Here is a 17,131-nt window from a genome sequence, read left to right as displayed (position 1 = left end):
GGGGACGTGGGTTGTCTCGTATTTCATACAACTTCCCTTCAAATTGGGTAGAGCACACTCCAACACAAGAAAGAAGTAACATGACCAGCGAACGAGATATAGAGATGGAAAATACCAAATCAGACGAAGAAAACCTACTAAAACAGGGGAGGGAGGACGCCAGCTGACAAAGAGGACATTCAAGTCATAAGTACAACACTAGCCGAAGTGTTCCTGTGGACGACCCGTAGATTGAGTGACGTCGCTCCAACAGAACTGTCTAGTGGGTGCAGCCACCGGCCGGGCGGCTCCGCATTATTGCTGACTTGTAGAGCCTCATCTATTGACCAATCTCTTGGATACAGAAACCTCTTTGGACCAATCAGGTGAATACCAGGAATTGGGATACAATTACCATGGGGAAGTTTTCATGCTCCATCCCAGGCCCCACTATTCACCATTACTGATTGGAAGGAGTAGCGTGGGCCTCCCCTTCCCCCCCCCAGTGAAGTCCACTCTCCAAATTGTCTACTCTGGTTTGAAACTGTATTGATTTGTCTACGCGTTTTCTAACCTTAATTACTATAAAACTATGAAATATGTCGTCTTAGTCCCCGAAAAGGTTTAATCCGTGACCTGGGCTGCGGAGCCCAATGGGGCGATCACTCCCCCCGGGTCTTATAGGGAAGAACTCCAGGCACCACATTTCATACTGGCCCAACTCCCGGACATTACATGTGCAGTAGAGAGGCCCGATCCTTTCCAGGGACCCTGTAGATCCATTTATTACATGTCTGTGTTGTTTCTTAGGGATCTGCGATCATTTCGAGACAGTCGCAAGGAGTTAGAGCGATGCAGGGAGGGACTGGAGAGTGCGCTGAATCACAATGCAGAAATGTCTCGCAAGAAGGCGCAGGAAATGCAGGAGGCATCATCATCCATGCAGGCGGCTCGTAAATCCTTCAGAGAGCGAATCCTGGACTACACACTGCAGGTGAGATGTCTCAGACCTCGAAAGACTGTGATATACATGAGACCGATACACTCCAGAGGAGACCACTACATCCATGACACCAGGGAGATGTCACACCAGAGGAGACCACCACATCCATGACACCAGGGAGATGTCACACCAGAGGAGACCACTACATCCATGACACCAGGGAGATGTCACTCCAGAGGAGACCACCACATCCATGACACCAGGGAGATGTCACACCAGAGGAGACCACCACATCCATGACACCAGGGAGATGTCACACCAGAGGAGACCACTACATCCATGACACCAGGGAGATGTCACACCAGAGGAGACCACTACATCCATGACACCAGGGAGATGTCACACCAGAGGAGACCACTACATCCATGACACCAGGGAGATGTCACACCAGAGGAGACCACTACATCCATGACACCAGGGAGATGTCACACCAGAGGAGACCACTACATCCATGACACCAGGGAGATGTCACACCAGAGGAGACCACTACATCCATGACACCAGGGAGATGTCACACCAGAGGAGACCATTACATCCATGACACCAGGGAGATGTCACACCAGAGGAGACCATTACATCCATGACACCAGGGAGATGTCACACCAGAGGAGACCACCACATCCATGACACCAGGGAGATGTCACACCAGAGGAGACCACTACATCCATGACACCAGGGAGATGTCACACCAGAGGAGATCACTACATCCATGACACCAGGGAGATGTCACACCAGAGGAGACCATTACATCCATGACACCAGGGAGATGTCACACCAGAGGAGACCACCACATCCATGACACCAGGGAGATGTCACACCAGAGGAGACCACCACATCCATGACACCAGGGAGATGTCACACCAGAGGAGACCACTACATCCATGACACCAGAGAGATGTCACACCAGAGGAGACCACCACATCCATGACACCAGGGAGATGTCACACCATAGGAGACCATTACATCCATGACACCAGGGAGATGTCACACCAGAGGAGACCACTACATCCATGACACCAGGGAGATGTCACACCAGAGGAGACCACTACATCCATGACACCAGGGAGATGTCACACCAGAGGAGACCATTACATCCATGACACCAGGGAGATGTCACACCAGAGGAGACCACTACATCCATGACACCGGGGAGATGTCACACCAGAGGAGACCACTACATCCATGACACCAGGGAGATGTCACACCAGAGGAGACCACCACATCCATGACACCAGGGAGATGTCACACCAGAGGAGACCACCACATCCATGACACCAGGGAGATGTCACACCAGAGGAGACCACTACATCCATGACACCAGAGAGATGTCACACCAGAGGAGACCACTACATCCATGACACCAGAGAGATGTCACACCAGAGGAGACCACTACATCCATGACACCAGAGAGATGTCACACCAGAGGAGACCACCACATCCATGACACCAGGGAGATGTCACACCAGAGGAGACCACTACATCCATGACACCAGGGAGATGTCACACCAGAGGAGACCATTACATCCATGACACCAGGGAGATGTCACACCAGAGGAGACCACTACATCCATGACACCAGGGAGATGTCACACCAGAGGAGACCACTACATCCATGACACCAGGGAGATGTCACACCAGAGGAGACCACTACATCCATGACACCAGGGAGATGTCACACCAGAGGAGACCACTACATCCATGACACCAGGGAGATGTCACACCAGAGGAGACCACCACATCCATGACACCAGGGATATGTCACACCAGAGGAGACCACCACATCCATGACACCAGGGAGATGTCACACCAGAGGAGACCACTACATCCATGACACCAGGGAGATGTCACACCAGAGGTGACCACTACATCCATGACACCAGGGAGATGTCACACCAGAGGAGACCACCACATCCATGACACCAGGGAGATGTCACACCAGAGGACACCACTACATCCATGACACCAGGGAGATGTCACACCAGAGGAGACCACCACATCCATGACACCAGGGAGATGTCACACCAGAGGAGACCACTACATCCATGACACCAGGGAGATGTCACACCAGAGGAGACCTCTACATCCATGACACCAGGGAGATGTCACACCAGAGGAGACCACTACATCCATGACACCAGGGAGATGTCACACCAGAGGAGACCACTACATCCATGACACCAGGGAGATGTCACACCAGAGGAGACCACCACATCCATGACACCAGGGAGATGTCACACCAGAGGAGACCACCACATCCATGACACCAGGGAGATGTCACACCAGAGGAGACCACTACATCCATGACACCAGGGAGATGTCACACCAGAGGAGACCACTACATCCATGACACCAGGGAGATGTCACACCAGAGGAGACCACTACATCCATGACACCAGGGAGATGTCACACCAGAGGAGACCACCACATCCATGACACCAGGGAGATGTCAGACCAGAGGAGACCACTACATCCATGACACCAGGGAGATGTCACACCAGAGGAGACCACTACATCCATGACACCAGGGAGATGTCACACCAGAGGAGACCACTACATCCATGACACCAGGGAGATGTCACACCAGAGGAGACCACTACATCCATGACACCAGGGAGATGTCACACCAGAGGAGACCACTACATCCATGACACCAGGGAGATGTCACACCAGAGGAGACCACTACATCCATGACACCAGGGAGATGTCACACCAGAGGAGACCACCACATCCATGACACCAGGGAGATGTCACACCAGAGGAGACCACTACATCCATGACACCAGGGAGATGTCACACCAGAGGAGACCACCACATCCATGACACCAGGGAGATGTCACTCCAGAGGAGACCACCACATCCATGACACCAGGGAGATGTCACACCAGAGGAGACCACTACATCCATGACACCAGGGAGATGTCACACCAGAGGAGACCACTACATCCATGACACCAGGGAGATGTCACACCAGAGGAGACCACCACATCCATGACACCAGGGAGATGTCACACCAGAGGAGACCACCACATCCATGACACCAGGGAGATGTCACACCAGAGGAGACCACTACATCCATGACACCAGGGAGATGTCACACCAGAGGAGACCACCACATCCATGACACCAGGGAGATGTCACACCAGAGGAGACCACCACATCCATGACACCAGGGAGATGTCACACCAGAGGAGACCACTACATCCATGACACCAGGGAGATGTCACACCAGAGGAGACCACTACATCCATGACACCAGGGAGATGTCACACCAGAGGAGACCACCACATCCATGACACCAGGGAGATGTCACACCAGAGGAGACCACTACATCCATGACACCAGGGAGATGTCACACCAGAGGAGACCACTACATCCATGACACCAGGGAGATGTCACACCAGAGGAGACCACTACATCCATGACACCAGGGAGATGTCACACCAGAGGAGACCACTACATCCATGACACCAGGGAGATGTCACACCAGAGGAGACCACTACATCCATGACACCAGGGAGATGTCACACCAGAGGAGACCACTACATCCATGACACCGGGGAGATGTCACACCAGAGGAGACCACTACATCCATGACACCAGGGAGATGTCACACCAGAGGAGACCACCACATCCATGACACCAGGGAGATGTCACACCAGAGGAGACCACCACATCCATGACACCAGGGAGATGTCACACCAGAGGAGACCACTACATCCATGACACCAGGGAGATGTCACACCAGAGGAGACCACTACATCCATGACACCAGGGAGATGTCACACCAGAGGAGATCACTACATCCATGACACCAGGGAGATGTCACACCAGAGGAGACCACTACATCCATGACACCGGGGAGATGTCACACCAGAGGAGACCACTACATCCATGACACCAGGGAGATGTCACACCAGAGGAGACCACTACATCCATGACACCAGGGAGATGTCACACCAGAGGAGACCACCACATCCATGACACCAGGGAGATGTCACACCAGAGGAGACCACCACATCCATGACACCAGGGAGATGTCACACCAGAGGAGACCACCACATCCATGACACCAGGGAGATGTCACACCAGAGGAGACCACTACATCCATGACACCAGGGAGATGTCACACCAGAGGAGACCACCACATCCATGATACCAGGGAGATGTCACACCAGAGGAGACCACCACATCCATGACACCAGGGAGATGTCACACCAGAGGAGACCACCACATCCATGACACCAGGGAGATGTCACTCCAGAGGAGACCACCACATCCATGACACCAGGGAGATGTCACACCAGAGGAGACCACTACATCCATGACACCAGGGAGATGTCACTCCAGAGGAGACCACCACATCCATGACACCAGGGAGATGTCACACCTTAGGAGACCACTACATCCATGACACCAGGGAGATGTCACACCTTAGGAGACCACTACATCCATGACACCGGGGAGATGTCACACCAGAGGAGACCACTACATCCATGACACCGGGGAGATGTCACACCAGAGGAGACCACTACATCCATGACACCGGGGAGATGTCACACCAGAGGAGACCACCACATCCATGAGCACCAGGGAGATGTCACACCAGAGGAGACCACCACATCCATGACACCAGGGAGATGTCACACCAGAGGGGACCACTACATCCATGACACCAGGGAGATGTCACACCAGAGGAGACCACCACATCCATGACACCAGGGAGATGTCACACCAGAGGAAACCACTACATCCATGACACCAGGGAGATGTCACACCAGAGGAGACCACCACATCCATGACACCAGGGAGATGTCACACCATAGGAGACCATTACATCCATGACACCAGGGAGATTTCACACCAGAGGAGACCACTACATCCATGACACCAGGGAGATGTCACACCAGAGGAGACCACTACATCCATGACACCAGGGAGATGTCACACCAGAGGAGACCACTACATCCATGAGCACCAGGGAGATGTCACACCAGAGGAGACCACCACATCCATGAGCACCAGGGAGATGTCACACCAGAGGAGACCACTACATCCATGACACCAGGGAGATGTCACACCAGAGGAGACCACTACATCCATGACACCAGGGAGATGTCACACCAGAGGAGACCACCACATCCATGACACCAGGGATATGTCACACCAGAGGAGACCACCACATCCATGACACCAGGGAGATGTCACACCAGAGGAGACCACTACATCCATGACACCAGGGAGATGTCACACCAGAGGTGACCACTACATCCATGACACCAGGGAGATGTCACACCAGAGGAGACCACCACATCCATGACACCAGGGAGATGTCACACCAGAGGACACCACTACATCCATGACACCAGGGAGATGTCACACCAGAGGAGACCACCACATCCATGACACCAGGGAGATGTCACACCAGAGGAGACCACTACATCCATGACACCAGGGAGATGTCACACCAGAGGAGACCTCTACATCCATGACACCAGGGAGATGTCACACCAGAGGAGACCACTACATCCATGACACCAGGGAGATGTCACACCAGAGGAGACCACTACATCCATGACACCAGGGAGATGTCACACCAGAGGAGACCACCACATCCATGACACCAGGGAGATGTCACACCAGAGGAGACCACCACATCCATGACACCAGGGAGATGTCACACCAGAGGAGACCACTACATCCATGACACCAGGGAGATGTCACACCAGAGGAGACCACTACATCCATGACACCAGGGAGATGTCACACCAGAGGAGACCACTACATCCATGACACCAGGGAGATGTCACACCAGAGGAGACCACCACATCCATGACACCAGGGAGATGTCAGACCAGAGGAGACCACTACATCCATGACACCAGGGAGATGTCACACCAGAGGAGACCACTACATCCATGACACCAGGGAGATGTCACACCAGAGGAGACCACTACATCCATGACACCAGGGAGATGTCACACCAGAGGAGACCACTACATCCATGACACCAGGGAGATGTCACACCAGAGGAGACCACTACATCCATGACACCAGGGAGATGTCACACCAGAGGAGACCACTACATCCATGACACCAGGGAGATGTCACACCAGAGGAGACCACCACATCCATGACACCAGGGAGATGTCACACCAGAGGAGACCACTACATCCATGACACCAGGGAGATGTCACACCAGAGGAGACCACCACATCCATGACACCAGGGAGATGTCACTCCAGAGGAGACCACCACATCCATGACACCAGGGAGATGTCACACCAGAGGAGACCACTACATCCATGACACCAGGGAGATGTCACACCAGAGGAGACCACTACATCCATGACACCAGGGAGATGTCACACCAGAGGAGACCACCACATCCATGACACCAGGGAGATGTCACACCAGAGGAGACCACCACATCCATGACACCAGGGAGATGTCACACCAGAGGAGACCACTACATCCATGACACCATGGAGATGTCACACCAGAGGAGACCACCACATCCATGACACCAGGGAGATGTCACACCAGAGGAGACCACCACATCCATGACACCAGGGAGATGTCACACCAGAGGAGACCACTACATCCATGACACCAGGGAGATGTCACACCAGAGGAGACCACTACATCCATGACACCAGGGAGATGTCACACCAGAGGAGACCACCACATCCATGACACCAGGGAGATGTCACACCAGAGGAGACCACTACATCCATGACACCAGGGAGATGTCACACCAGAGGAGACCACTACATCCATGACACCAGGGAGATGTCACACCAGAGGAGACCACTACATCCATGACACCAGGGAGATGTCACACCAGAGGAGACCACTACATCCATGACACCAGGGAGATGTCACACCAGAGGAGACCACTACATCCATGACACCAGGGAGATGTCACACCAGAGGAGACCACTACATCCATGACACCGGGGAGATGTCACACCAGAGGAGACCACTACATCCATGACACCAGGGAGATGTCACACCAGAGGAGACCACCACATCCATGACACCAGGGAGATGTCACACCAGAGGAGACCACCACATCCATGACACCAGGGAGATGTCACACCAGAGGAGACCACTACATCCATGACACCAGGGAGATGTCACACCAGAGGAGACCACTACATCCATGACACCAGGGAGATGTCACACCAGAGGAGATCACTACATCCATGACACCAGGGAGATGTCACACCAGAGGAGACCACTACATCCATGACACCGGGGAGATGTCACACCAGAGGAGACCACTACATCCATGACACCAGGGAGATGTCACACCAGAGGAGACCACTACATCCATGACACCAGGGAGATGTCACACCAGAGGAGACCACCACATCCATGACACCAGGGAGATGTCACACCAGAGGAGACCACCACATCCATGACACCAGGGAGATGTCACACCAGAGGAGACCACCACATCCATGACACCAGGGAGATGTCACACCAGAGGAGACCACTACATCCATGACACCAGGGAGATGTCACACCAGAGGAGACCACCACATCCATGATACCAGGGAGATGTCACACCAGAGGAGACCACCACATCCATGACACCAGGGAGATGTCACACCAGAGGAGACCACCACATCCATGACACCAGGGAGATGTCACTCCAGAGGAGACCACCACATCCATGACACCAGGGAGATGTCACACCAGAGGAGACCACTACATCCATGACACCAGGGAGATGTCACTCCAGAGGAGACCACCACATCCATGACACCAGGGAGATGTCACACCTTAGGAGACCACTACATCCATGACACCAGGGAGATGTCACACCTTAGGAGACCACTACATCCATGACACCGGGGAGATGTCACACCAGAGGAGACCACTACATCCATGACACCGGGGAGATGTCACACCAGAGGAGACCACTACATCCATGACACCGGGGAGATGTCACACCAGAGGAGACCACCACATCCATGAGCACCAGGGAGATGTCACACCAGAGGAGACCACCACATCCATGACACCAGGGAGATGTCACACCAGAGGGGACCACTACATCCATGACACCAGGGAGATGTCACACCAGAGGAGACCACCACATCCATGACACCAGGGAGATGTCACACCAGAGGAAACCACTACATCCATGACACCAGGGAGATGTCACACCAGAGGAGACCACCACATCCATGAGCACCAGGGAGATGTCACACCAGAGGAGACCACCACATCCATGAGCACCAGGGAGATGTCACACCAGAGGAGACCACTACATCCATGACACCAGGGAGATGTCACACCAGAGGAGACCACTACATCCATGACACCAGGGAGATGTCACACCAGAGGAGACCACTACATCCATGACACCAGGGAGATGTCACACCAGAGGGGACCACTACATCCATGACACCAGGGAGATGTCACACCAGAGGAGACCACTACATCCATAACACCAGGGAGATGTCACACCAGAGGAGACCACTACATCCATAACACCAGGGAGATGTCACACCAGAGGAGACCACCACATCCATGACACCAGGGAGATGTCACACCAGAGGAGACCACCACATCCATGACACCAGGGAGATGTCACACCAGAGGAGACCACTACATCCATGACACCAGGGAGATGTCACACCAGAGGAGACCACTACATCCATGACACCAGGGAGATGTCACACCAGAGGAGACCATTACATCCATGACACCAGGGAGATGTCACACCAGAGGAGACCACTACATCCATGACACCAGGGAGATGTCACACCAGAGGAAACCACCACATCCATGAGCACCAGGGAGATGTCACACCAGAGGAGACCACTACATCCATGACACCAGGGAGATGTCACTCCAGAGGAGACCACTACATCCATGACACCAGGGAGATGTCACTCCAGAGGAGACCACTACATCCATGACACTAGGGAGATGTCACACCAGAGGAGACCACCACATCCATGACACCAGGGAGATGTCACACCAGAGGAGACCACTACATCCATGACACCAGGGAGATGTCACACCAGAGGAGACCACCACATCCATGACACCAGGGAGATGTCACACCAGAGGACACCACTACATCCATGACACCGGGGAGATGTCACACCAGAGGAGACCACCACATCTATGACACCAGGGAGATGTCACACCAGAGGAGACCACCACATCCATGACACCAGGGAGATGTCACACCAGAGGAGACCACTACATCCATGACACCAGGGAGATGTCACACCAGAGGAGACCACTACATCCATGACACCAGGGAGATGTCACACCAGAGGAGACCACTACATCCATGACACCAGGGAGATGTCACACCAGAGGAGACCACTACATCCATGACACCAGGGAGATGTCACACCTTAGGAGACCACTACATCCATGACACCAGGGAGATTTCACACCAGAGGAGACCACTACATCCATGACACCAGGGAGATGTCACACCAGAGGAGACCACTACATCCATGACACCAGGGAGATGTCACACCAGAGGTGACCACTACATCCATGACACCAGGGAGATGTCACACCAGAGGAGACCACTACATCCATGACACCAGGGAGATGTCACACCAGAGGAGACCACTACATCCATGACACCGGGGAGATGTCACACCAGAGGAGACCACTACATCCATGACACCGGGGAGATGTCACACCAGAGGAGACCACTACATCCATGACACCGGGGAGATGTCACACCAGAGGAGACCACTACATCCATGACACCAGGGAGATGTCACACCAGAGGAGACCACTACATCCATGACACCAGGGAGATGTCACACCAGAGGAGACCACTACATCCATGACACCAGGGAGATGTCACACCAGAGGAGACCACTACATCCATGACACCAGGGAGATGTCACACCAGAGGAGACCACTACATCCATGACACCAGGGAGATGTCACACCAGAGGAGACCACTACATCCATGACACCAGGGAGATGTCACACCAGAGGAGACCACCACATCCATGACACCAGGGAGATGTCACACCAGAGGAGACCACCACATCCATGACACCAGGGAGATGTCACACCAGAGGAGACCACTACATCCATGACACCAGGGAGATGTCACACCAGAGGAGACCACCACATCCATGACACCAGGGAGATGTCACACCAGAGGAGACCACTACATCCATGACACCAGGGAGATGTCACACCAGAGGAGACCACTACATCCATGACACCAGGGAGATGTCACACCAGAGGAGACCACTACATCCATGACACCAGGGAGATGTCACACCAGAGGAGACCACTACATCCATGACACCAGGGAGATGTCACACCAGAGGAGACCACTACATCCATGACACCAGGGAGATGTCACACCAGAGGAGACCACCACATCCATGACACCAGGGAGATGTCACACCAGAGGAGACCACCACATCCATGACACCAGGGAGATGTCACACCAGAGGAGACCACTACATCCATGACACCGGGGAGATGTCACACCAGAGGAGACCACTACATCCATGACACCGGGGAGATGTCACACCAGAGGAGACCACTACATCCATGACACCGGGGAGATGTCACACCAGAGGAGACCACTACATCCATGACACCAGGGAGATGTCACACCAGAGGAGACCACTACATCCATGACACCAGGGAGATGTCACACCAGAGGAGACCACCACATCCATGACACCAGGGAGATGTCACACCAGAGGAGACCACAACATCCATGACACCAGGGAGATGTCACACCAGAGGAGACCACTACATCCATGACACCAGGGAGATGTCACACCAGAGGAGACCACTACATCCATGACACCAGGGAGATGTCACACCAGAGGAGACCACTACATCCATGACACCAGGGAGATGTCACACCAGAGGAGACCACCACATCCATGACACCAGGGAGATGTCACACCAGAGGAGACCACTACATCCATGACACCAGGGAGATGTCACACCAGAGGAGATCACTACATCCATGACACCAGGGAGATGTCACACCAGAGGAGACCACTACATCCATGACACCGGGGAGATGTCACACCAGAGGAGACCACTACATCCATGACACCAGGGAGATGTCACACCAGAGGAGACCACTACATCCATGACACCAGGGAGATGTCACACCAGAGGAGACCACCACATCCATGACACCAGGGAGATGTCACACCAGAGGAGACCACCACATCCATGACACCAGGGAGATGTCACACCAGAGGAGACCACCACATCCATGACACCAGGGAGATGTCACACCAGAGGAGACCACTACATCCATGACACCAGGGAGATGTCACACCAGAGGAGACCACCACATCCATGATACCAGGGAGATGTCACACCAGAGGAGACCACCACATCCATGACACCAGGGAGATGTCACACCAGAGGAGACCACCACATCCATGACACCAGGGAGATGTCACTCCAGAGGAGACCACCACATCCATGACACCAGGGAGATGTCACACCAGAGGAGACCACTACATCCATGACACCAGGGAGATGTCACTCCAGAGGAGACCACCACATCCATGACACCAGGGAGATGTCACACCTTAGGAGACCACTACATCCATGACACCAGGGAGATGTCACACCTTAGGAGACCACTACATCCATGACACCAGGGAGATGTCACACCAGAGGAGACCACTACATCCATGACACCGGGGAGATGTCACACCAGAGGAGACCACTACATCCATGACACCGGGGAGATGTCACACCAGAGGAGACCACCACATCCATGAGCACCAGGGAGATGTCACACCAGAGGAGACCACCACATCCATGACACCAGGGAGATGTCACACCAGAGGGGACCACTACATCCATGACACCAGGGAGATGTCACACCAGAGGAGACCACCACATCCATGACACCAGGGAGATGTCACACCAGAGGAAACCACTACATCCATGACACCAGGGAGATGTCACACCAGAGGAGACCACCACATCCATGACACCAGGGAGATGTCACACCAGAGGAGACCACCACATCCATGACACCAGGGAGATGTCACACCAGAGGAGACCACTACATCCATGACACCAGGGAGATGTCACACCAGAGGAGACCACTACATCCATGACACCAGGGAGATGTCACACCAGAGGAGACCACTACATCCATGACACCAGGGAGATGTCACACCAGAGGAGACCACTACATCCATGACACCAGGGAGATGTCACACCAGAGGAGACCACCACATCCATGACACCAGGGAGATGTCACACCAGAGGAGACCACCACATCCATGACACCAGGGAGATGTCACACCAGAGGAGACCACTACATCCATGACACCAGGGAGATGTCACACCAGAGGAGACCACCACATCCATGACACCAGGGAGATGTCACTCCAGAGGAGACCACTACATCCATGACACCAGGGAGATGTCACACCAGAGGAGACCACCACATCCATGACACCAGGGAGATGTCACACCAGAGGAGACCACTACATCCATGACACCAGGGAGATGTCACACCAGAGGAGACCACTACATCCATGACACCAGGGAGATGTCACACCAGAGGAGACCACTACATCCATGACACCAGGGAGATGTCACACCAGAGGAGACCACCACATCCATGACACCAGGGAGATGTCACACCAGAGGAGACCACTACATCCATGACACCAGGGAGATGTCACACCAGAGGAGACCACCACATCCATGACACCAGGGAGATGTCACTCCAGAGGAGACCACTACATCCATGACACCAGGGAGATGTCACACCAGAGGAGACCACTACATCCATGACACCAGGGAGATGTCACACCAGAGGACACCACTACATCCATGACACCAGGGAGATGTCACACCAGAGGAGACCACCACATCCATGACACCAGGGAGATGTCACACCAGAGGAGACCACTACATCCATGACACCAGGGAGATGTCACACCAGAGGAGACCACCACATCCATGACACCAGGGAGATGTCACACCAGAGGAGACCACTACATCCATGACACCAGGGAGATGTCACACCAGAGGAGACCACTACATCCATGACACCAGGGAGATGTCACACCAGAGGAGACCACTACATCCATGACACCAGGGAGATGTCACACCAGAGGAGACCACTACATCCATGACACCAGGGAGATGTCACACCAGAGGAGACCACTACATCCATGACACCAGGGAGATGTCACACCAGAGGAGACCACTACATCCATGACACCAGGGAGATGTCACACCAGAGGAGACCACTACATCCATGACACCAGGGAGATGTCACACCAGAGGAGACCACTACATCCATGACACCAGGGAGATGTCACACCAGAGGAGACCACTACATCCATGACACCAGGGAGATGTCACACCAGAGGAGACCACTACATCCATGACACCAGGGAGATGTCACACCAGAGGAGACCACTACATCCATGACACCAGATGACATTATGATCTTTTCTTTTTTTTGTTGTTTTTTTAGATCAATGTCATCCAGGGGAAGAAGAAATTTGACATCATGGAGTTTGTGAGTTCTTGTTTGGGGGAGGAGGGCCAGGATTTGGCCGTGTATTGGGGAATGTTGAGAGATAACAGACCTGATGTGCCTACCCTCTCATCCCCTATAATGTAGTATAAGCTGCTCCACCAGAAAGTGCGAGAAGGGTTCCGACCTCCAGGCGTCTCCGCAGTCACTTTCACCCATAACCTTGTATATAAGAAGAAGCAGAATTATTTGCAAAATCATTTCATACTGTTCCATTATAAAGAATGGCTGGACCGTTTTACAATCTCTGTTACCTCTTGTGTCACCCCCTCACTCTCATAGACTGTAAGCTCTTGTGTCCTCCCCTCATCCTCATAGACTGTAAGCTCTTGTGTCCTCCCCTCATCCTCATAGACTGTAAGCTCTTGTGTCCTCCCTCATCCTCATAGACTGTAAGCTCTTGTGTCCCCCTCATCCTCATAGACTGTAAGCTCTTGTGTCCTCCCCTCATCCTCATAGACTGTAAGCTCTTGTGTCCCCCTCATCCTCATAGACTGTAAGCTCCTGTGTCCCCCCTCATCCTCATAGACTGTAAGCTCTTGTGTCACCCCCTCATCCTCATAGACTGTAAGCTCTTGTGTCACCCCCTCATCCTCATAGACTGTAAGCTCTTGTGTCCCCCCCCTCATCCTCATAGACTGTAAGCTCTTGTGTCCTCCCCTCATCCTCATATACTGAAAGCTCTTGTGTCACCTCCTCATCCTCATAGACTGTAAGCTCTTGTGTCCCTCCCCTCACCATCATAAACTGTAAGCTCTTGTATCCCCCCACATCCTCATAGACTGTAAGCTCTTGTGTCACCCCTCATCCTCATAGACTGTAAGCGCTTGTGTCACCCCCTCATCCTCATAGACTGTGAGCTCTTGTGTCCCCCCTCATCCTCATAGACTGTAAGCTCTTGTGTCCCCTCGTCCTCATAGACTGTAAGCTCTTGTGTCACCCCCTCATCCTCATAGACTGTAAGCGCTTGTGTCACCCCCTCATCCTCATAGACTGTAAGCTCTTGTGTCACCCCCTCATCCTCATAGACTGTAAGCTCTTGTGTCCCCTCGTCCTCATAGACTGTAAGCTCTTGTGTCACCCCCTCATCCTCATAGACTGTAAGCTCTTGTGTCCCTCCCCTCCTCCTCATAGACTTTAAGCTCTTGTGTCACCCCCTCATCCTCATAGACTGTAAACTCTTGTGTCACCCCCTCATCCTCATAGACTGTAAGCTCCTGTGTCTCCCCCTCATCCTCATAGACTGTAAGCTCTTGTGTCACCCCCCTCATCCTCATAGACTGTAAGCTCTTGTGTCACCCCCTCACCCTCATAGACTGTAAGCTCTTGTGTCCCCCCTCATCCTCATAGACTGTAAGCTCTTGTGTCTCTCCCCTCATCCTCCTAGACTGTAAGCTCTTGTGTCACCCCCTCATCCTCATAGACTGTAAGCTCCTGTGTCCCCCCTCATCCTCATAGACTGTAAGCTCTTGTCTCACCCCCCTCATCCTCATAGACTGTAAGCTCTTGTGTCACCCCCTCATCCTCATAGACTGTAAGCTCTTGTGTCCCCCTCATCCTCATAGACTGTAAGCTCTTGTGTCTTCTCCTCATCCTCATAGACTGTAAGCTCTTGTGTCACCCCCTCATCCTCATAGACTGTAAGCTCTTGTGTCCTCCCCTCATCCTCATAGACTGTAAGCTCTTGTGTCCCCCGCATCCTCATAGACTGTAAGCTCTTGTGTCCTCCCCTCATCCTCATAGACTGTAAGCTCTTGTGTCCTCCTCATCCTCATAGACTGTAAGCTCTTGTGTCCTCCCCTCATCCTCATAGACTGTAAGCTCTTGTGTCTCCCTCATCCTCATAGACTGTAAGCTCTTGTGTCACCCCTCATCCTCATAGACTGTAAGCTCTTGTGCCACCCCTCATCCTCATAGACTGTAAGCTCTTGTCTCCTCCCCTCATCCTCATAGACTGTAAGCTCTTGTGTCCTCCCCTCATCCTCATAGACTGTAAGCTCTTGTGTCACCCCCTCATCCTCATAGACTGTAAGCTCTTGTGTCACCCCCTCATCCTCATAGACTGTAAGCTCTTGTGTCACCCATTCATCCTCATAGACTGTAAGCTCTTGTGTCACCCCCTCATCCTCATAGACTGTAAGCTCTTGTGTCCTCCCCTCATACTCATATACTGTAAGCTCTTGTGTCCTCCCCTCATCCTCATAGACTGTAAGCTCTTGTGTCACCCCCTCATCCTCATAGACTGTAAGCTCTTGTGTCCTCCCTCATCCTCATAGACTGTAAGCTCTTGTGTCACCCCCTCATCCTCATAGACTGTAAGCTCTTGTGTCCCCCCTCATCCTCATAGACTGTAAGCTCTTGTGTCCTCACCTCATCCTCATCCTCATAGACTGTAAGCTCTTGTGTCCCCCCTCATCCTCATAGACTGTAAGCTCTTGTGCCCCCCTCATCCTCATAGACTGTAAGCTCTTGTGTCCTCCCATCATCCTCCTAGACTTTAAGCTCTTGTGTCCTCCCCTCATCCTCATAGACTGTAAGCTCTTGTGTCCCCCTCATCCTCATAGACTGTAAGCTCTTGTGTCCCCCCTCAT

The 17,131-nt window shown here is 53.0% G+C and overlaps 1 protein-coding gene across 1 annotated transcript in view; it reads left to right on the top strand.

Annotated features, from left to right (window-relative positions):
- Positions 1-17,131, top strand: part of ACAP1 (ArfGAP with coiled-coil, ankyrin repeat and PH domains 1) — a 203,771-nt gene that overhangs the window by 17,896 nt on the left and 168,744 nt on the right. The window contains exons 4-5 of the mRNA XM_072150122.1: positions 790-973; positions 14,478-14,522. Coding sequence (XP_072006223.1) covers positions 790-973; positions 14,478-14,522 — 229 coding nt within the window. The remainder of the gene's footprint in view (positions 1-789; positions 974-14,477; positions 14,523-17,131) is intronic.

The sequence above is a fragment of the Engystomops pustulosus genome, chromosome 4 (genome assembly GCF_040894005.1).
Source record: "Engystomops pustulosus chromosome 4, aEngPut4.maternal, whole genome shotgun sequence".
Taxonomy (NCBI): Eukaryota; Metazoa; Chordata; class Amphibia; order Anura; family Leptodactylidae; genus Engystomops; species Engystomops pustulosus.
The sequence above is the reverse complement of the archived record's forward strand: the minus strand, read 5'-3'. Positions and strand labels throughout refer to the sequence as shown.